Source organism: Perognathus longimembris, chromosome 9 (assembly GCF_023159225.1).
Source record: "Perognathus longimembris pacificus isolate PPM17 chromosome 9, ASM2315922v1, whole genome shotgun sequence".
In the NCBI taxonomy this organism is placed as follows: Eukaryota; Metazoa; Chordata; class Mammalia; order Rodentia; family Heteromyidae; genus Perognathus; species Perognathus longimembris.
In genome coordinates, this window is record NC_063169.1 from 68,284,387 (window position 1) to 68,306,265 (window position 21,879).

Genomic DNA, 21,879 nt, shown 5'->3' on the forward strand with positions numbered 1-21,879 from the left:
ATTAGTCATTTTGGGGTTATCAGGAGCACGTTAAGCGCATTGTCAGTGTTCTACTACAGTCATCACTGGAATCCGTGTTCAGAACTTTTTATTAATCATCCTGGACACAGTCCCGTTTTCACCGGGTTTATATTTAGGCCACGTGTTTTGAATAATTACCAGATAGGTGAGCCCCAAGTGGAGATGCTAGAGGTGTGGTTGTCACGGCTGAGTTAGATGGTAGATCTCAGCCACTGTTGGCACTGGACTGGATTTCAGTGCGTAGGTGGTGGTTCTGCACTTACCTTACTTGCACTTACCTTCCAGAACACCCACCCCATATTCACGTTCAACTGGGAGTGTGTGGTCAGTTTCCTGTGGAACACGGAGGCCGCCTGCCCCATTCAGATGATTACAGACACAGACCAGGTATGGGTGTTGTCTGAAGTTTCCACCCCAGCCCGGCTCCACCTGCCCCGGCGCCTGCCTTCCCAGCCAGGCATGGGGGCCTGCATGGGGATTCTTACTTCATGGTTCTTGTGGTACGAGGAAGGGGGACTGGGCTGCTCTAGCATTTCTGTTGTGCCCCAGCCTGATAGCGGCTTTTCAAGTCTGTGGAAGCACCGCTCCACTTGAACACAACAGGTTTCTGGAGGCACCGGGTGCTTATTGTGCTCCTGTGGAAATTGATCGAATGCGTTTCCTTCCTGCTTTTGTTTCCTACAGGCGTGTTCTATCAGGGACCCCAACAGTGGATTCGTGTTTAATCTTAACCCACTCAACAATTCCCAAGGATACGTAGTCTCGGGCATTGGGAAGACCTTTGTGGTGAGTGGGATTCAGTGAATTTCGACTTGGGTTTGAATCAGAGTTACGGTAGCTGGTGGTGTGGGCAGACAGCTGTCCTCGAGAATCACCAAGGGCCCTGGCACGCAGAGGGGCTCGCAGTGACCCACAGCGTCATCGTTCTGCCGCTGTAGCACCCGGTACAGTTCTTCCTGACCTGCAGCTCTGTGTCTGTCCCCAGAGCAAGGGAGAAGCCCATCACTAGGGACCTGGTTAGGAATGCAGATTCCTGGGTTCACTCCAGACTTGACAGGTCAGCAGCTCTGAGCTAGACCAGCAGTCTGATTTAGCAGGCCCTTCAAGTGATGTTGCAGGAGAAAACGGTGACTAGATCACCTTGTAAACGGGAGACTGCCTGAGCAGAGAGCGGGTGACTCCGCTGTGATCCCAGCTACTTGTGAGGCTGAAGTTGAGAAGACTGAGGTTTAAAGATGAGTCTGGAGGAAACTGAAAGCCAGGTGCAGAGGGGCTCTGCGGGCCTCCGCTCTGCCACTCGGGCCACGGGGCACCGCCAGTCCTGGAGAAGACTCCTAAGCATCTTGATTTTGACTTGAATTAAACAGTGGAATTAAAACCCAAGTACAGGGTACAGGAAGTTGGCGATGAGAGCATCTTGGAGTAAATCATTGTAGAGGAGGGCTGTAGGTCAAACCTCACAGGCAGAAGGCAGACAGTGGTCCTCCTCCCCACCCCCCCCCCCAGGAAAATTATTTAGCTGCCCGCAGTACTGCACGAGAGGCACAGGTGGGACCTCTAGAGAAGAGGCTATCGAGGATCATCACAAAAAGACCTATAGAGGACATTCTAGAAAAGACCAGAGAGGTGTCCTGTCTGGTGCACACAGTTCTCGGTTATAGATGGTGCAGAGTGACAGTGCGTAGCAAAGGTGGAAGCAGTTGATTGGAAGAGCAGTCAGGCGGCTCCCTCCCTGTCTGTCAGGCCCAGCACCCCCTCCCCCCCCGGGGGCCCCCCAGGCTGCTAGGGCTGAGGGTGAGACACCTCCTTTCAGTGTGTGCAGATGGCTGGGCAGTCTAGAGCCCACAAGATGGCAGGCTGTAGCCCCGGCTTCTCCCGGCTCTGTCATCAACGGACAGGCAAGATTTAGAAGGAAAGGGGGGCGGGGGGCGGGAATCTTGTTTCCGATCCCATGGCACTGGTCCTGGGGTTGGAACTTAGGGCCTTGTGGGCACTAAATGTGTCATACACACTTGTGATATACAGATGCACGCACACACGCGCGCACACAACACGCACAAATGCTGGAGTACTGAATCTAGAGGAAATTTCTGGGTACTGCTGCTGTTTGGACTAGCTTACATTTTTGTCTTTCTTCTGCTAACTATAACTGAGTTCACCAGGCTTGGAGTGTTCTAATTGAGCGGTAGCATTAGGTTACTGTGTCGGCGGTAAGTCATGGCACTTACATGCACCTGTGTGCTTCTCGCCCTCTGGCCGCCAGTTCAATGTCTGCGGCGCCATGCCTGTCTGCGGGACTGTTGGGGGAAAGCCAGCCTTTGGCTGTGAGGCCGAGACCCAGACAGAAGACCTAAAGAACCTGAAGCCGGAAAGGCCAGTTGGGTTTGAGAAAAGCCTCCAGCTCTCCACTGAGGGCTTCCTAACGCTCACCTACAAAGGGTCTGCCCCCATGGACAGAGGTGAGTACAACGGGGCCACGTGCAGCTAACAGGCCCCAGTATTCTTGTGTGTGTGCACTGGTCCCGAGGCTTGAACTCAGGGCCTCACGCTCCTGCATGGCTTTTTCTACTCCACGCTGGTCCTCTGCTACTTCTCTTTGCAATGGAGTCTTGCTAGCTTTAGTGCCTGGGCTGGCCTTGAACTGTGGTCCTCCCAGTCTCTGCTTCCTGAATAGCTGGGATTACAGCCGTGAGCCACCACACCTGGCTGGCTGAGAAATAAGTGGTGTTTTGCTGTATTTCTTTATTTTTGGTGATATCAGGGACTAGTGATTGCTAAGCACTTGAGCCATCCCCGTAGCGGGGGAGGAACAGTGTTCTATATGTAGGAACAGCGTTCTATGTGTAGTACATTAGGAATCGACAGCAACAAGGTGCACATTGCAGGGGAGGTAAGGTACAACTTAGGTCTGAGGTGATCGGGGCAGTGGTCACCCTGCTTTAATCCCTGCATGTATTTCCTTGAGATACACTGGTCTATTCCATAACCGTGGCTACTGAGTAACAATTGAAAACAGACAAATTGCGTTTATAAGGAGTGCGCAGTTTAAGAGGACCCCGGCGTGGGCCTGGGGTTTGCACACTGAGGGAGAGCGGCGCCGCTTCCTGTGGCCTCCGCCCTGTGCGCCCAGCTCGCCGTAGCAGCTTCGCCCTGGCTCTTCCGCCTTCGTCCCCTCCTCACGGAGCAGTGCAGAAGGTAGCAGGCCGTCATACTCGTCAACGGCAGATCAGACAGAGCCCCGCGGGGACGCGCTGTCACACCCGACGTCGAGGCCGTCCCCTCCCCCCCGTCCCTCCCACAGGGCCTCGGCCACTGTGGGGCTCTGACGTCCTCTCCCACGCTCTGCCCACCTGGCGTACCTGTCCTGCGCCTGGTTTCTGCAACAGCAGAGAGCCGTTCAGAACCCCGGCCCTGCCCGAGACCCGCGCTCCCCGCCCCCCCCCCCCGCCCCCTCTGCTCTGCCCCCTCTGCTCCGCCCCCGCTCGGCTCGGCTCTGCACCGGCTGGGCCTTTCCTTTCCCCCTCACAGCTGTTTGGTGTGGTGAGTGGGAACGAGGCCGTCCTCCGCTGTGTGCAGTGAGCTGGCGTGGGCCCCGGGTGCGAGGCGGCGGGGACGTGCTCCCTGCGGTGAGCCCGTGGGCCGCCGGGTGACTCGCCTGCCCCGTCCCTGCCTCGCCCCGCAGGCACTGCTTTCATCATCCGCTTCATTTGCAACGACGACCTGTACCCGGGAACCGCCAAGTTCCTGCATCAGGACATCGACTCCGCCCGCGGCATCCGCCACACGTACTTCGAGTTCGAAACTGCCTTGGCCTGCGTGCCTTCTCTGGTGGATTGCCAGGTCACCGGTGAGTCTGGGAAGGAGCGGACAGGAAACGGTGGAGAGGGGTGGGTAGGTGTACGTATAGCACACACGCGTCTCTGCGGGCAAGTGTGCATCTCGGTTACACACACACATGTTGTGAATGTACACGTGTGCACGTGGGACCGTGCCATGCTTCTCTGTGTGTATTTGCGTGTTTTCTAGGCCACACAATCCTGGCATCACGGTTTTTAGAGGATGTTTAGGGTTGTGATGTTTCTCTGAGAAGCTATAGACGTAACATGGATGGTTGTGGGCTAGAGATTGCAGTAGGGGGCGCTGCTTCAGAACAGAGAACCAAAGGGCGAGGGGGGGCCGGCGCACAGACATCAGGGCTTCATGGCTGAGAAGTAGGAAAGGGCCTGAGAGAGCACTCCGAGTGCTGCGCGGGAAGCGAGCCGAGTGCTCCGCCTGGGTCCCCGAGTGCTGCGCGGGAAGCGAGCCGAGTGCTCCACCTGGGTCCCCGAGTGCTGACTGGGAAGCGAGCCGAGTGCTCCGCCTGGGTCCCCGAGTGCTGCGCGGGAAGCGAGCCGAGTGCTCCGCCTGGGTCCCTGAGTGCTGTCTGGGAAGCGAGCCGAGTGCTCCGCCTGGGTCCCTGAGTGCTGCCCGGGAAGCGAGCCGAGTGCTCCGCCTGGCTGGTCCCCGAGTGCTCCGCCTGGGCTGCTCCCTGGGCCCTGGCTGGGAAGCGAGCGGAGCCCTGTCTCTGCAGCCTCGGCCGTGTCCCCTCCTGGGGGGGGTTGGGGGAGGGCGGTGGAGAGGGACGTGTGCATCTCTGCCGCGGTGAGGTGCTGCGCCCGCCCCTCAGCAGCCTGTCCTGGGGGGGAGGGGGTAGCGGGCTTCTCACCGTCTCTGTGTTCCAGACCCCGCTGGGAATGAGTACGACCTGAGCGCCCTGAGCACAGTCAGGAAGCCGTGGACTGCCGTGGACACATCGGTGGACGGGAAGAAGCGCACTTTCTACCTGAGCGTCTGCAACCCTCTCCCTTACATTCCCGGGTGCCATGGTGGGTGCTCTTGCGTGTCCCTCACGATGGGGGGTTGTTGGAGGGTGGTCCACTCAAGGCCAGCCTTCTCCTCCCACCCTCCCCTCACCCCAAGCTTCCGTTCCTCCAGGTAGCGCAGTGGGGTCTTGCTTGGTGTCAGAAGACAACAGCTGGAATCTGGGCGTCGTGCAGATCAGCCCGCAGGCCACCGCCAACGGGTCACTGAGCATCCTGTATGTCAATGGTGACAAGTGTGGGAACCAGCGCTATTCCACCAGGATCACGTTCGAGTGTGCTCAGACGTGGGTACGTGTCTGAATCGCAGGGGGTGCTGTCTGCGAGCAGCTGACTCTTCTCCCGTCTTCCTGTAACCTTGGCGTCCTCGGCGCGCTTTAGAGCTTGCCTTTGTTTTCGTGTGTGTGGCCATCGCCGGGGTGGGATTCCAATGTCCTCTGTCCTCCATGGCATAGGTGTTGAGAAGTACCGTGTGCGCGGCTCCTGGAGGTGAAGGAGGAGTGGGTGCTAGCTGTGGTTACCGTGTGCGTGTCACTGCTTGTTAACGTGAGAAGACGGGAAGCTCTGAGGCTGTTGTTTTCTCGACAGGGGTCGCCCACATTCCAGCTCCTGGACGACTGCGAGTACGTGTTTGTCTGGAGGACGGTGGAGGCCTGTCCTGTGGTCAGAGAGGAAGGTGAGCCTGGGCTGTGCTCCGACGCAGCGCGCCGCGCAGTGCAGTGGGGCTCCAGGGAAACCCGTAATGGCGCCCCTGGGAGGTCATGGACCCCGTTGGATGGGGGGGGCATCTTTTTTTTTTTTTTTTTTGTCAGTCCTGGGGCTTGGACTCGGGGCCTGAGCACTGTCCCTGGCTTCTTTTTGCTCAAGACCAGCACTCTGCCACTTGAGCCCCAGCGCCACTTCTGGCCTTTTCCTATATATGTGGTGCTGAGGAATCGAACCCAGGGCTTCATGCACGCTAGGCAAACACTCTACCCAGCCAGGGTGGTGGCTTCTTATACTTGAGTTTTTACTCTAGCACATTTGCTAATTTTACCAAGAGCCTTTTTTCTGTGTACACGGATGGATGGATTTTTAGTTTTTCACGTTTGAACACAGTCACGTGGCGTTGTAAAGGTTAGACTTGGTTTGCCTGCTGAAGTGGGCCTTTAATCTCTGACCTACCTAGCTTTTCTCCACTTTGTATATTGTATATGAACAAAATAAAATAAGATGGGGTGTGCTTGGAAGTATGACTGTGTGGGTCACGGAGCTGCCCGTGGCTTTCTTTGTGCTCTTGAAGGAGATCATTGTCAGGTGAAAGACCCAAGGCACGGCAACGTGTATGACCTGGCGCCCCTGGGCCTCAGCGACACGGTCGTGAGCGTCGGCGAGTACACCTACTACTTCCGCGTCTGTGGGAAGCTGTCCTCCAGCGTCTGCACCAGCCGCGTCGGGGCCGAGGCGGTCTCCTCCTGTCAGGAGAAGCGAGGGCCGCAGGGCTTCCAGAAAGTGGCAGGTACCCCTGATTTTCTTTTCCGCTTGAGTTGAACAAGAACAGGATTAAAATGCTGAGCTGTTGTTGGGTGGGAAATGACTCGTCTCTGCAGTAGGAAGGAGTGGCCAGCGTTAGTGATGTCTCCGAGGTCACCTAATTCCTTAGCGGGACACACGCTGAAGAAAGCCTTCCCAGGGCTTCCGGCTGGAAGAGCCTGCCTCTCTCTGACACCTTTGGCACACCCTGGTGACTGGGTGTCTCGCATTGGGCGTTGTGAGGTGTGCCTTCTGGGGCTGAGCCCAGTGTTTGGCCGTGAAGCCGGCAGGGCAGCTGGATGGGATGAGGAGGCTGAGGCAGAAGAATTAAGAATCTTGGCCGACTTGGACTCTTTCTCGAGAATACACAAAGCAAGAAGGCCTTCGGCCATCCCAGCCCCTGGCCGGGTTTCCGTGGGGAACTTCGGATGACGAGGCTGAAGGGCTCTGCGTGGTGCCTGGCAGTCAGAGCGGCGGGGCCAGTGCCGCCTCGCGCGTCCCAGAGCCTGGAGGAGGCCCGGCTGCCCCTCTCTCGCGGGGAGCTGTGGTCAGGAGCGGGTGGTCCCGCGCGTTGCGGTGTTGAGGGTGCCGTGTCGTAACAACGCAGCCGCCGGGACTTGCTGAGCTGACCCTGGCTGCATGTGTGTCTCGAACAGGTCTCTTCACTCAGAAGCTGACCTACGAAAACGGGCTGTTGAAGATGAACTTCACGGGGGGCGACACGTGCCACCAGGTGTACCAGCGCTCCACCACCATCTTCTTCTACTGCGACCGGACCACACAGAAGGTGTGGCACGTGGCAGCAGAGTCCCCGGGAGCGCATCTGCCCCACGCCGCGGCGTGGCACCGGGGCTCTTCTCCAGACTCTCTCGGAAACTCAGTTTTAAGTTCCGTTACTTAGAAATGCATGAAGAGGGAAGTCCCCTGGGGCAGGTTTTAGTGGCCATGGCCGGTCCAGCCATCTCTATCCCTGTGACTCCAAGCGTGAACCCCGGCAAGCTTGGCGCGGCTTTCTCAGTCCGTCCATCTTTACTTTGCAGCCGGTGTTTCTGAAGGAGACGTCAGACTGCTCCTACTTGTTTGAGTGGCGGACCCAGTATGCCTGCCCGCCCTTCAACGTGACCGAGTGCTCCTTCAAGTAAGATGTGTGCTCGACCGCTGGGCCGGCGGGACTAGCTTGGAATGATCTTACCCTAACCACCTGTGTGGCAGGACCAGAGCAGTCTGTCCCTCTCTGCAACTGTGGAATGAGGACGGGGCGAGGCGAGCCTCAGAGTGGCTGTTGGTTCTGTGTCACACGTGGGGGGCACAGGAGGTGGCGTGGGCCCCGATCCCGCCCTCTGCCCCTTCTCCAGACACTGCTTGTGTCGGGGGTCCTGGCGCTGACAGGGCGGAGGGGGTGCGGAGGGACACCCGGGGGGTGGAGGATGGGTGCAGCAGTGTCATGAGGACGGCGCTGCTCCGCCAGCTCTCACGTCCTCTGTAGAGTTTGATTTCTTTCTTCCGGTGGCCATAGGTGGAAGTCTCAACAGTGTGTGGCTTTCCACACTGCTCTCCGAGCCTCTCAGGAGGCCTGTGGCGATGTCCCTTACCTGGTGATCCTGGGGTTCGGTTCTGTGTCTCGGGGCCTCGCTGGCGGCTCCGAGCTGGGAGGTGCCGCCTGTAACGAGCCGAGGGCTTCCTCAGGAGAAGGGCTGCTGCTTCTGTGGCACTGATGTTTGGCCTCAGGGCCGCACGCTTGCTAGGCAGAGTGCTCTTGAGCCACGCTCCACCCGAGTGCACTATTGCTACACATTCCTTCTGCGTTCCTCTTACATATTTGTGTTTTATGTAGGTGAATAATTTTAATACGGTTGAGTACATTTGGTCACGTAACTTGAAATCGTGATTTCATTTTCATGGAACACACATTGTAATGGACGTGAACTGTTCTCACGTCTCTTGATTCTTGTAGCCATTTTCCTAACATTGTTTGAGGCTGTCTTCTGATTTTGGACACACAAATGTAGGAGTAAGTTTTAGTTTTCTTTGTACATGAGGCGTTTTTTTTCCTAAAAACTATTTCTGTGCTAGGTAGAATTGGGTAAGTCAGAGGAGAGTTTGATAATAAATCCCGAGCACATAGAGTGATGTGGGGTGAACCCTCACCTCGTTCTCTCCCTCGGCCTTTTTCTGCGTTTCGCATAGCTCAGATCCCTAAACAAAACACCGTGACCGCCCTCGTCAGCTCCACGGTATCTGTTGAAGTGGTGTCCGCAGCCGCCCACCGTCCTCGCCCCGGGCCGGGTGCCCCGTGGTGGTGGGGTGCCCCTTGCTCACGTTGCTTCACGTTCCCTAACGTCCGCGTCGGGGAGTGCTCCTGGGCGTGCCGGGCCGGCCGCACGCTTCTCCCCGGCCTGCACCCCGACGGCGCTCTGCACGCTCGGCTGGGGAGGACTTAGTTTTGTTGGAGCTGTGCCCCGGGTGCTCCTGCCCGGAGGCAGAGCGAGGCCCTGTCAGCCTTGACTCCGGGAACGAGGAGCGAGCTGCCACACTGCAGCCTTTGCGGGTGGGGAGAGCGTGGCACGGAGCTGACCGGGACCCGGCCGTGGCCTCGTTCTACAGGGACGCGGCCGGCAACTCCTTCGACCTGTCCCCGCTGGCGAGGTACAGTGACAACTGGGAGGCCGTGACCAGGACGGGGGCCACCGAGCACTACCTCATCAACGTGTGCAAGTCGCTGGCGCCGCAGGCCAGAGGCTCTGGTGAGAGATGGGCCGCGGCTCGGCCTGTGCCGCGTGCTCGGGGGGGGGGGGGGGGGCAGCCTCGCCAGGCCGGGAAGCCGCAGCTGGAGGCGGAAGGTCTCCCGGGCCGGGCCCCTGCTGCGGTCCGGGGCAGTCGGCGCCGATGGCGCTCTGGGAACTTTCTCTGAACATGAGGCATTGGGAAGAAAGTGGGTAGCATGCGAGACAGGAGCGGGCGTGAGACCCTGGTGTGCAGGGCCCGGGTGAGGATCGGAACCAGGTGTGCGTGTGGAGCCAAGCGTGTGCGCAGGAACGAGGGCCCTAGAGCACTGGGGACGGAGCTCGGTCCTTTGGGTGTGGCACGGACCCATGGCCGACAGCTCCGCCCCTTCTTCCTCTTCCTTCTTCCACTTCCCCCTCCTCCCTTCTTCCACTCCCTTTCCCTCCCCTCCTCCCTCATCTTCCTCCCTCTTCCTCCTTCCTCCTCCTTCCCTCTTCCTCCCATCTCCTCCCTCTTCCTCCTCCCATATACCCCTCCCCTTTCTCCTTCCTCATCCTTCCTCCTTCCCCTTCTTTTTTCTCCTTCTTTTACATGGAAAGTGGTTTTGGGGCTGGGAATATGGCCTAGTGGCAAGAGTGCTTGCCTCCTATACATGAAGCCCTGGGTTCGATTCCCCAGCACCACATATACAGAAAAAGCCAGAAGGGGCGCTGTGGCTTAAGTGGCAGAGTGCTAGTCCTGAGCAAAAAGAAGCCAGGGACAGTGCTCAGACCTTGAGTTCAAGACCCAGGACTGGCCAAAACAAAACAAAACAAAAACAAGAGAGTGGTTTTGTTCATGGTGCCGTTGCGGCCGCGCCCCACTTCCTGCCGGGGTGTTGCGGGCAGGCTGTGACGCCGGCCTGCATGACCCAGCAGAACAGATGTGTGGGGACTGCGGTGTTAGCAGTTCTGGGTAGCTTCTTTAGAGTTGAAAAGGCCTCAAAAAGCAGCCCACCAGCAGCACTGGGGCCTTGGGGACCCGAGGCCCCACAGTGACGCAGATGGTGTCCCGGACCCCAGCGCCACACACCTCACCTGGCCCAGGCCTTTCCGCCCCACTCGGTGCCCTGGCTTAGGTGACAGGCAGGGTGGGTGTCGTGGAGGGACGCAGGGCCCGTGGCCCCACTGCCGTCGCTGCAGGAAAAGCGGTGTCTGCCCCGCAGCCGCTCCAGCTGACGGTGTTGTGTCTTGCGTGGCAGAGCGGTGCCCCCCGGAGGCGGCCGTGTGCCTGCTGGACAGCTCCAAGCCCGTGAGCCTCGGCAGGGTGGGGGACGGTCCTCAGTGGAGCGATGGGGCGATGGTTCTGAAGTACACGGACGGCGACTTGTGTCCAGACAAGATTCGGAGGAGGTCCACCACCATCCGCTTCACCTGCAGCGAGAGCCAGGTGGTGAGTGGCGCTGCTTCCAGACGCCGCCCAGGGCCAGCGACGCCAGCGCGTCCGGGGGTGGGGGAGGGCAGACCTGTGCTCCAGGTGCTTGGCCCAGCGATGGGGGCTCAGAATCCATTGGTCCCCTCGAGTCAGTCTCAGGTTCCCCAAAGAGCGTGAAGGGAATGTCCTCCATGTGAAGGGACTGTCCTTGACGTGGCACTTGGCTTCCCAGCCGGGGGCTGGTTCATGCGGCAGAGTTCCGAGTGTTGGCGTGGGAGGAGGGGGACCCCAGGAGGGCATGGGGGCACTGCCGACAGGAGGCGGGTGAGGCCGGTGGCGAGCGGCAGTCTGGTCCGGTGGGTGGCTGGGGTTAATGTCAGTGGCTCACTCTCTTGATGCGTTAGGGATCTTGTCAGTACTTGACGCCTGGGCGTCTCCCGTGGCCCGCAAGCCTCCCTTCCCTCACCGTCACCGTGGCTCCTGTCAGTACGCTTGCGCGCCCCGCCTGCGTGAGACCATGCACGGGGTGCCTGGGCCGCACGGCCTCCTGCCCCGCCTTGCCCGCTCAGCCTGTCCTGCAGGGACGCCCCGCCGGCCTGGCCGTGCCCGCGGGGGTTTAACGAGCTTGGCCTCGCGGGAGGGGGCGCGTGGCATGCAGGCCCTGTCTGCTCTGTCGCAGAACTCCAGGCCCCTGTTCGTGAGCGCAGTGCAGGACTGCGAGTACACCTTCTCCTGGCCCACGCCCGCGGCCTGTCCCGTGAAGAGCAACGTGCACGATGACTGCCAGGTCACCAACCCCAGCACAGGTAGGGGTGTGGCCGCAGCAGCCCTGCGCGGGAGAGGGTGGCCTGGAGCGCTCCGTGGGTGCCCGTCCCATCCGCCCTGTTCCCTGGGTGGGCCCAGCTCATCGACGCCCGTTCTCCTTCAGTGGTGGGAGGCTCCGTCCCGCTGGGCTCCATGCTCTCCCGAGCGGTCCCTGCTGTCCCTTCCCTCGCTGGGCGCCCGGAAAGGCTCAAGTGCTGAAGTGTCCCTGGACGCTCGGGCATCAGAGGGGCCGCGGCGCCGTCTCGGGGGAGCGGGTGCGGCGAGGCGTGGTCCAGGCGGGCTGGGTGCTGAGAGCACAGTGCCGTCGGTGAGCAGGGCCAGGCGTGGCCGCTGGGAGCCAGCGCCTCCACGCTGACCAGGGGCCTCCAGAGCCCCAGCTCCCCGCGCTCACCCTGCCCCCCCCCCCCGCCTCCTTGCAGGGCACCTGTTCGACCTGAGTTCCTTGAGCGGCAGAGCTGGCGTCACCGCCGCCTACAGCGAGAAGGGGCTGGTCTACATGAGCGTCTGCGGGGACAACGAGAACTGTGCTCCCGGAGTGGGTGAGTGCGCGTCCGTCCGCGTGGCTCGACTGCCATCCCTGGGGTGGCCCTCAGCTGGGCTGCTGGGCTCCGGGGCCACGCCGCCTCCTGCCGCGGCCGGGAGCACCAGGTCGCACGAGGAAGCGAGTGCTCCACGCGTGACGCCGGCTGACGTCGCGCGGACCCTCGTGGCCGCGCGCCTGGGCTCCGCATCTACAGGGAGCGCGCTCGGGAAATGGGCGCTGAAGCGCTGACCGTGCTGTCCCGGCTCTCCGTGTGCGCAGGCGCCTGCTTCGGGCAGACCAGGATCAGCGTGGGCAAGGCCAGCAAGAGGCTGAGCTACGTGGATCAGGTCTTGCAGCTGGTGTACGAGGACGGGTCCCCGTGCCCCTCCAAGTCGGGCCTGAGCTACAAGAGCGTCATCAGCTTCGTGTGCAGGCCCGAGGCGGGGCCCACCAACAGGCCCATGCTCATCTCCCTGGACAAGCAGACGTGCACGCTCTTCTTCTCCTGGCACACGCCCCTGGCCTGCGAGCAAGTCGTGAGTATGGAGACCCCGCGCCGGCAGGGCACGCCACCCCCGACGGACCCAACTGACTGACTCTGCCCCAGAAGCCTCGTGCCAGCACTCCCGAGGCTGTGCAGCGAGGGCTTGTGACGCACCCCATAGTCCTCCCCCGGGCGTCCGCTGTGTAGCCTTCGATTTCTTGTGGCTGAGCGCCGCGGCGGTTGTTGGAAGGAAATGCAGACTCAACTGCAGTCCTTGTTCCTTAACAGGTGGAATGTTCCGTGAGGAACGGAAGCTCTATTATTGACCTGTCCCCTCTCATCCACCGCACTGGTGGTTACGAAGCCTACGACGAGAGCGAGGATGACACCTCTGACACCAACCCCGACTTCTACATCAACATCTGCCAGCCGCTCAATCCCATGCACGGAGTGCCCTGCCCTGCCGGCGCTGCCGTGTGCAAGGTCCCCGTCAGCGGGCCCCCGCTGGTGAGTGTGCAGGGTCCCGTCCGCGGGCCCCCGCTGGTGAGTGTGCAAGGTCCCGTCAGTGGTGCCCCTCTGGTGAGTGTGCAAGGTCCCATCAGTGGCTCCCGCTGGTGAGTGTGCAAGGTCCCGTCAGTGGTGCCCTTCTGGTGAGTGTGCAAGGTCCCGTCCGCGGGCCCCCGCTGGTGAGTGTGCAAGGTCCCGTCAGTGGTGCCCCTCTGGTGAGTGTGCAAGGTCCCATCAGTGGCTCCCGCTGGTGAGTGTGCAAGGTCCCGTCAGTGGTGCCCCTCTGGTGAGTGTGCAAGGTCCCGTCCGCGGGCCCCCGCTGGTGAGTGTGCAAGGTCCCGTCAGTGGTGCCCCTCTGGTGAGTGTGCAAGGTCCCGTCCGCGGGCCCCCGCTGGTGAGTGTGCAAGGTCCCGTCAGTGGCTCCCGCTGGTGAGTGTGCAAGGTCCCATCCGCGGGCGCCCGCTGGTGAGTGTGCGAGATCCCGTCAGCGGGCCCCCACTGGTGTGTGCGAGGTCCCATCAGCGGGCCCCCGCTGGTGAGTGTGTAAGGTCCCGTCAGCGGCCCCCGCTGGTGAGTGTGCAAGGTCCCGTCAGTGGGCCCCCTCTAGTGAGTGTGCAAGGTCCCGTCCGCGGGCCCCCTCTAGTGAGTGTGCAAGATCCTGTCAGTGAGCTCCCCAGCTGGTGAGTGTGCAAGGCCCCGTCCGCGGGCCCCCTCTGGCGAGTGTGCAAGGTCCCGTCAGCGGGCCCCTGCTGGTGAGTGTGCAAGGTCCCGTCAGCGGCCCCCTGCTGGTGAGTGTGCAAGGCCCCGTCCGCGGGCCCCCTCTGGTAAGCGCGGCCTCCAGGAATCACCTCGCTGTGCAGCTGGTGTGCACAGGAGAACCGTTCAAGCGGGAAGGATGCCAGGTGGGCCAGCAGGGCCGGTGTGTTCCGGGCCTGTGGGGGGGATGCCTGCGGGGGTCTGTGCGTTCTCCTCCCAGCCAGTAGTGGCTGGCAACGGGCAAGCCAGCCAGAAAGAGCTCCTGTGAGGAGCTCGGCGGATTCTCCGCAAGGGGCAGGCTCAGGTCGAGTAGCAAGAACAAACGGGCAGAGCTTTTGTTTCCGCCTTTAAAGATGGGTGTGTGATTAAAACGCCTGTGAAACGCACGCCCTCTCTGTGGGGATGAGCCGGGGCAGGCTTGGCCGATGGCTTTTAGCCGTCCCTGAGTTACAGTCACATGGTACCAGCACTTGAGGTGCTTCCGTGCTTGTGCATCTCAGCAGTTGTGGGGTGCGGTCCTTGTTCCCTGTTGTCTGAGCTCCAGCAATTGCGAGCTGGTATAGGACATCTCTTAAGTGTCCTTTTAAGAGTGGACACTGTGTGGCATGGGTGCGGAGTGCACGCTCACACACAAGTACGCATACTCATGCACACATATTCATGTCCGTTCATTTGCTTATACACAAACACACCTAGTGACTCACATATACGTGCACACATTCATCATAATATTTCTTTCTTGGCTACTCGGGTTCTGTTTTTTGTTTTACGTGTTTTTGGCAATGCTGGGTTTGAACTTGGGCTTTGCACTTGTTAGGCAGTTGGTCTTTACCACTTGAGCCATGCCTGGAGCCATCACGCATTTGTGTATTCACTGAAAGCCACTTACTGAGTGTGGCCCCTGTGTGTCAGAGGCTGTGCTTAGCAGAAGAGCCAGAGGACAGACCTTTGCGGCCGTACCCACCAGGCTCTGCTGAGAGAGGACACGAAGCTGAGCCGTCAGCCGGGGACTGTGGGCTAGGCCGGAGCTCAGCCCCCGCCGCCCACTGCAGCGGCACGGGCTCTGTCATGTCCAGGAGATGAATGTAGAGAGGAATTCCTGTCGCTTACATCTTCACATGGAACATCACTCACTGACGCCGACATCCTGCTGGAGAATCTCTGTGGCACGCAGGGAAATGTGACCTTTGCCGTCGGAATTGTTGTTGGTCCTCTGACCTTGGGAATAGTTCATTTCCTCAACTGCTGCTTGCTTTGTCCTTTGCTTAGGACATTGGCCGGGTGACAGGCCCTCCGATACTCAATTCTGCTACGAATGAGATCTACCTGAATTTTGAAAGCAGTACTCCTTGCTTAGCGGACGTGCATTTCAACTATACCTCACTGATTGCATTTCACTGCAAGAGAGGCGTCAGCATGGTGAGTGACTACCTGTCAGGTCTAGACACTACCCTGCAGGTCAGTGAGCTGGGCCAGGCAGCTGGGCCTGTAGACTGGGGGTCGAAGGGTACACTTGTTTGCGGGGGCCTGCCTTGGTGATGCTGCCAATCACCTAACCCCACTGAGGAATGAGTATGTCCCCCCGAGGGATGCAAAAACATGGAAGATTTGCCTATAGAAATGACACTCAGCATTGACCGGGCTCAAAACTTGTCCTTGGTTCGTCTCACATCACCAATTTTCTTAGTGGCATGTCAAACATTTGGGAACCTGCTATCATTCGCGATGTAGTGCAAGTCAGAACAGAACAAAAAGACAAAAAGATGCAGGTGGCATCGCTACGGTGGGACCGCTGACTTCCAAAGAGGTCATTAACTTCTGTCCTCTGCGTTTGAGAAGTGGTCCGGGCTCCACTGGGATGAGAACCGTCCTCTTGTGGCCCCGCTCTTGTGGGACCCACTGCGGGTGGCCAGGGTGGCTCTGCAGAGGCCCCGCGGCTGCTCAGAGGGGTGCCCAGCCCACGTGCACGGCCCACAGCCCTGGGTTGGGCTTCTGAGTTCCAGGAAGCCCTGAAAACGTGTTACTTCTTCAGTGGGAGCGGGCTGAGGCCACTGGCGGTCCCTTTGTCTCACTTGATGTGAATAGCCCTCCCTCCCTCCCTCCCTCCCATTGCAGAAACACCAGTGCACTGGATTATAGGTCTGGGTGATATGTGTCTAATAGGAATAGGACGGCCTAAATTGTATCTTAGAATCCTAAAGACGAATTCCAGGGCTCGTGTGATCTCCAGGGGTGTAGGTGATGGTTTGTTCTTACTTCAGTAGAGTTGCTGTCTTGGCCAGGGGTGCGTTTGCAAAAGGAACGTTACAGTGATTATTGAAGGTGTGTGTTGGCGGTGGTAAGAAGTGACAAGCCAGCGCCCGACAGGAGGAAGTACAGTGATCGAGGGGGAAAACCGATCCTTGCTGCCACGCGTGCCCTCCAGCCTGTCTGTCCCTGTTCACGAGTGTTCAAGAGTCGGGAAGAGCAAAGCCGTTGGGCCCACAGCTCTGTCCCCGTGAGCCTGAGGGGCCGTGGGGTCCGCGTGTGCCTCTTCAGACCCGCGGCTCAAGCTGTGACGCGGCCCCGGGGCGCTCTCAGCCTCGCGGGGCGCTTGTCTGAGTCAAGTCCAGCCCTTCACGAGGGCACCAGCGCATCTCACACAGCGCACGGGATGGGCTAGGCCGATGTGGCAAACAGAACACTCCCAGGGCCGCTGCATCTTCAGTGGTTGGCGCTGGAACTTGTCTTTAGAAATGTCATCTCGCACGGAATGTGCATTTTAGTTCAGGAGAGATGGGGAATTTTCCTTCTCCATCGTTCCTCTCTAGTACTTCTCCACCCTTTGGAGATCGTCTTGCTCTTCTATAGCCCAGGCTGACTTAGAACTTGAGATCCACCTGCCTCGGCCTCCCCAGTACTGAGATTACAGGCACGCACCCCCCACTCCCTGATTGCCTTTTCCACTTGATCATAGAAGAAGCGATTCTTGGCGACAGTTACAAATGGGTGTCTACCTGGCCAGCTGCCTCATGCTGTTAGTTGTACGAGGAGAAATGAACAGGTTCAAGAACACATGGGTTGTGAGATCTGTGCCCCCTCTCGTATCCCTGAGGTCCTGTCTGGTGTAAATGAGGCAGGGCGCTGACCGCCTGTGGCCGTGTGGATGCACTTACCCCCCAGGGTGTGGCTCACACTTCTTTAGTGACAGCTAAAGGCCCTCCCTTTTCTTCTCGCAGCTGGTAGTGCAGTGCACCGAGGGGTTCTTGCCTCCATCTTTACCTAGAAAAGTACTCACAGTTGGCGGAGGGGCAGTCACAGATTCCTGTCTGTGCCACAGTGCCTGCTGGGCGCAGTTCTGCTGCCCCTGGGCGCAGTGTGGGTGGGCGCGTCTTCAGCTCTCACCACGCGAGGGCGCTGCTGCTATGCTTGGTGTGGACTCTGCCTTTTCTGGCAAGACTGGAGTTTGAACTCCGAGCCTGTGCTTGTTAGGCAGGCCCTCTACCACTGAGTCACGCCACTAGCTTTTTTTGCACTTGCTGTTTTGAGATAATGTCTTGCTTTTTGCCCAGGCTTGCTCCTGGGATGCGGTGCTCCTTGTCTACCCTTCCTGCCTTAGCTGAGATGCTGGGTACAGTACAAGCCCAGCTTCCACCACCAAGATGGAAGTTGTCTTGTGATTGTGTTTGTCTGAGCTGGCTGGGGCCCAGTCTCCCCATAGCTAGGTGTGAGCCACTGGGCCTGGCTTGCTCTTTGTTTGTAGAAACAAGCTGATCTCAACCTCCTCGGTGCTGCGATGGCAGGTGTGCAGCACCAACTCCAGCTCTCCTCCGTGTGTGGCTCTTGAGACTCCCACTTTTCTCGACACAGGGCACTCCGAAGCTGATAAGGACCAGCGAGTGTGACTTTGTGTTTGAGTGGGAGACTCCGCTCGTCTGTCCCGACGAAGTCAAGACAGAAGGCTGCTCCCTGACGGACGAGCAGCTGCTCTACAGCTTCAACTTGTCCAGCCTTTCCAAGAGCACCTTCAAGGCAAGCTCGCCCTCCTGCGGGCTTGATCAGAGGGTTTGCTGTTGCCCCGTGGCCTTCCGGGGGTGGGCCTGGGGGTGTGGAAGGGTGAGCTCGGGGGCCTCCAGCCGCCCTGGGCAGGGAGGTTTCTGGATGGTGACTGAGCACAGTCAATCGCTGCAGTGCTTAGGCTTTGTGGGGCCCGGATGACCCGCTGAGGCTGGAAGTGCAAGGGTCCCACGGAGAACAGGCAGGGCTGCGTGGGGACATGCATGGGGCCACAGACACATGGCTGCAGGGCCAGATCTGGCTTGTGCAGCCAGCAGAGGTCCACAGGAAAGTCCTTTCTTGCCAGGCTGGCTTTAAGATAAAAGGGCAGCTACCTGCCAGCCAGAATCCTGAATGGAGGGTGTTAGGAGATACCCCCCAATTTCAGCAACAGCCTTTGACCTTGGTGCTTGAGCACCTGGACCTGTAAGCCTGGTGGAGCTGTTCCTTGACATGTGTGCACACTAGGCCACCAGGCCCTATGCCTGTCTGTACGTGAGGGCAGGTACGTGTGCCAGTACACACTCTGTGCTCGTGGGCAGCACCCAGCTCCTCAGTTAGGACCTTCTCCCACATGGACAGCAGCCGTGAACCTGGGACAGCCAGGGCTAGGACAGAGAGCACAGTGCACATTTCTGTGTAGAGCATCCGCTGGGTTCGTTGACTCTGCCTCACGGAGCCTGGTTCCCAGGTGAGGAGGCGTGAGTTTCAGCGAGGTGGGGTGAGTCTGAGGACGCACGGCAGCCCCTTCCTGCCAGGGCCTGGCTGGGGAGGACGTCAGGGCAGCCCCTCTGGGCGGACGGAGAGCGGAAGGCAGGCAAGCCGACGCACTGATCTATAGGCCGTGGCTCTCCTGGAGCCCGCGGGGTTGCTGCTCTGCTCACAGCCACGCGTGGTGTTTGTGCAGGTGGCCCGGGACTCCCGCACGTACAGCGTGGGGGTGTGCGCTGCGGCCGCCGGCCCGGAGCAGGAGGGCTGCAAGGATGGAGGCGTGTGTCTGCTGTCTGGGAGCAAGGGGGCGTCCTTTGGACGGCTGTCGTCCATGCAGCTGGATTACCGGCACCAGGACGAAGCTGTCATCCTGAGTTACGTGAATGGTGATGTTTGTCCTCCAGGTGAGTCTTCACAGTAGGGCAGAAGGAAATTCCTGGTAAACGTACAGTTAGACGTGGCAGCGGGGAAGGGTGGAGTGGCACTGCTGCCTCTTGCCCTGTGGCGTGAGCTCAGTGTGAGCTCAGTGCACCGGTGCACCCGCGTGTGGTGAAGCCTAGCGTGGCACAGCGTCTGTCTACTGACTTCCTACTCCAGAAACGGAAGAGGGGGATGCGTGCATCTTCCCCTTCGTCTTCAACGGGAGGAGCTACGAGGAGTGCGTCCTGGAGGGGCGGGCGAAGCTCTGGTGCAGCACGACCGCAAACTACGACCGAGACCGCGAGTGGGGCTTCTGCAGGCAGAGTGAGTGCGGAGCCCCGGGCCTGGGGTGGCGGACGTGGGGCCGCGTGGATGGGCTGGCACTGGGCGTTGGGCCTCTCGGATTGGCTGGCACTGGGCGTTGGGCCTCTCGGATTGGCTGGCACTGGGCGTTGGGCCTCTCGGATTGGCTGGCACTGGGCGTTGGGCCTCTCGGATTGGCTGGCGCTGAGGCCCCCGTGGGTCCGCGAGAGCGTGCCGGCGTGTGCTCCCTTCCGCCTGTGGCTTCCCACAGAGAAGAGTTTCAGCTGTTGCGTGACCAGTGAGCAGCGATCAGACTCGGTGGGGGGGGGTGGGGGGGTGGGGCCTGCTCCCCGCAGGGACTGTGCTCGCGCACCGCCGGCCCAAACCCTGAGTCCCAGCCGTTCGGATTCATGCTTCCGCCACATCGCCACCGTCCTGGGCTTCAGGGTGGTCTTAGGACAAGCGAGGGGCACCGTCGTGTCCGTCCTGCCTGGTGGGTAGGGCTGGGAGAGGGGCGGCTCCGTGCGCCCGGCCGTGCTTGGAGCCCCATGGTGTGGGGGGGGAGATGGGGTGAGCGGAGGAGCCCACGTGGTTCTCGTGAGGCGTCAGGGAGAGACGGGGGTGTGGAGGAGCGCAGAGGGACGGTCCGCCGGAGGGCGCGGTACTCCCGGCTCCCTGGGCCCCGGAGCGCCTTGGTGATCCTGGGTTTTCACTCTCGTAATTTCTTGTCAGCTTGAGTGCGCTTCCGTGGAGGCTGCGCCCCTCTGGGAGGCGCTGTGCCTGTGCCGTGGGAGGCTCGGGGCGAGTCTGTCTGTCGGGAGTGGAGATTGACAGGGCGAGCTCCGGGCACAGGCCGGGCCTCACGCTCTCCCCATGGCTGCTCCCAGCCAACAGCCACCGGACGTCCGCCATCGTCTTCAAGTGTGACGAGAACGAGGACGTGGGAAGGCCGCAGGTGTTGAGCGAAGCTCGCGGGTGCGAGGTGACGTTCGAGTGGAGAACCAAGGTGGTCTGTCCTCCAAAGAAGATGGAGTGCAAGTTTGTCCACAAGCACAAAACCTACGACCTGCGGCTGCTCTCCTCGCTCACGGGGTCCTGGTACTTCGTCCACGAAGGAGCCGCGTGAGTGTCCTGCCGCGGCGCGTGGGGGGGGGGAAGCCCCCCGTGTCTTGGCTGGCTTGTTGGCGGTTCACCCTTTGCCACGATTGGAACGCCCCCCGCCTGGGGGCTCGCGGTGGCTCCTGGGCCACCGTCGAGAGTGTCACGGTCATCCGCGCAGCAGTGGACTCGCGTGTGGGGATGTGGGTGCGGGCAGAGCCCTGGGGAATGGAGAAGCTGGGCTGGCTGGAGCAGGCTTGGTTGGAAGTGCGCGTGCGCACGCCCTGCGGGGTCTCTGGCAGGGCCCGCGGGGCTGCTGAGCGCAGAGCCTGCCTTCCGCCGGGCTCCGAGGCGGTGCGGGCTTCGGTGCAGAGCAGGGTGGGGACTGGAGGACTCAGGGCTCACCCCTCCAGCCGCTGCCCACCCCAGCTCTGTAGCCTTCTTTTCCTGACCGGCTGGGGACCAGGGTTTTGCCACAGGGGTAGGCCTCTCCCTCCTCCCTCCTCCTCCCCCTCCCGCCCTCCCCACGCACGGACTCCCTCAGCACCGGTCTGCCGTTCCCAGGAGCTGATCCGGGACAGCATGGAGCCCCGGGGTACCGCACGCGTCTCCGGACAGGCCTGGCGTACCCTCCTCACCATCCCTTTGTGGTCTGCAGGTACTTCATAAACCTGTGCCAGAAAGTTTACAAAGGGCCCCTGGGCTGCTCCGAGAGAGCCAGCATTTGCAAGAAGAGCGCCTCTGGCCAAGTCCAGGTCCTGGGACTCGTGCACACACAGAAGCTGGACGTTGTGGGTGAGACCTGGGGTCCCGTCTGGGGTGGGGCGAGGAGGCTGCCGTGGCCACCAACACTGGATTGTTATCTCGCTGGCTGTCTCGTGGGCATTTCAGTTAACTTTCTGGATTCATGAAAATAAGTGCCACTTAGTGGTTGCTGAGACAGCCAGTCTGGGTGTTCACCGTTCCCCTGAAGTCTCTGGCTGTAGGTCAAGCATCTAACTCTGCACCTACCGTGTCTACACAGTTGTTCAGGAAAATCAGGCAGTTGTCCAGTCCTTGGTAAAGATAATCTGGGCTACATTTTTTTCCCAGTACTAGGATTTGAACTCAGGGCTTTGCACTTGCCGGTACTTTATCCCTTGAATCACATCTCCACCCCTGCTTTTTTGTTGCTACTAGGGAATGGAGTTGTAGAGCTTTTTCTACTTGGGCTGTCTTTGAGCCGTGACCCTCAGATCTCAGCCTCCTGAGTAGGATTGTAGGCGTGAGCCACAGGTGCCCGCATCACACAGTTTTAGTGATTTTGAAAAATGTGAAGAAGAGAAACACCATTCCCTTCCTCCCGTCAGCCTCTGGGGTCTGCCGCTGACAGCCCTGGTGGCGCCAGTCGGCCTGAGGTGTCTAGATGGAAAGGGTCCTGAAGCGCCCGCGGTAGCACCCGAGCCGGGGCCCGCAGGGGAGGCGGCGCCGGGCCCCAGGAAGCCAGCTCCTCCCACAGAGTCTCTGTGGCTGCTGCCGTGTCCACGTGGCCAGAGCGATGAGGGCCCCCACCAGGGATGAGTTTTCATCTTGGTGTTTGGGACCCTCGCCCGGGCAAGGCTGCCGCCGGGTCACAGCTCCATGTGGGGTAGTAGGGTCTCGCTCACAGGGAAGGCCACGGGGGGTGGGGTGGCTTGGATAGTGGGGGG

General features: G+C 60.3%; 1 protein-coding gene across 1 annotated transcript in view; it reads left to right on the forward strand.

Moving 5' to 3' along the window:
- The window catches only part of Igf2r (insulin like growth factor 2 receptor), an 81,694-nt gene that overhangs the window by 49,387 nt on the left and 10,428 nt on the right, over window positions 1-21,879 (forward strand). Inside the window, 22 exon segments of the mRNA XM_048354396.1 lie at window positions 307-408; window positions 706-807; window positions 2,285-2,480; window positions 3,704-3,868; window positions 4,743-4,886; window positions 4,996-5,171; window positions 5,469-5,556; window positions 6,163-6,378; window positions 7,049-7,179; window positions 7,433-7,530; window positions 8,997-9,136; window positions 10,357-10,547; window positions 11,209-11,335; window positions 11,774-11,893; window positions 12,157-12,413; window positions 12,650-12,868; window positions 14,894-15,043; window positions 17,474-17,635; window positions 18,567-18,774; window positions 18,968-19,114; window positions 19,981-20,215; window positions 20,850-20,986. Coding sequence (XP_048210353.1) covers window positions 307-408; window positions 706-807; window positions 2,285-2,480; window positions 3,704-3,868; window positions 4,743-4,886; window positions 4,996-5,171; window positions 5,469-5,556; window positions 6,163-6,378; window positions 7,049-7,179; window positions 7,433-7,530; window positions 8,997-9,136; window positions 10,357-10,547; window positions 11,209-11,335; window positions 11,774-11,893; window positions 12,157-12,413; window positions 12,650-12,868; window positions 14,894-15,043; window positions 17,474-17,635; window positions 18,567-18,774; window positions 18,968-19,114; window positions 19,981-20,215; window positions 20,850-20,986 — 3,511 coding nt within the window.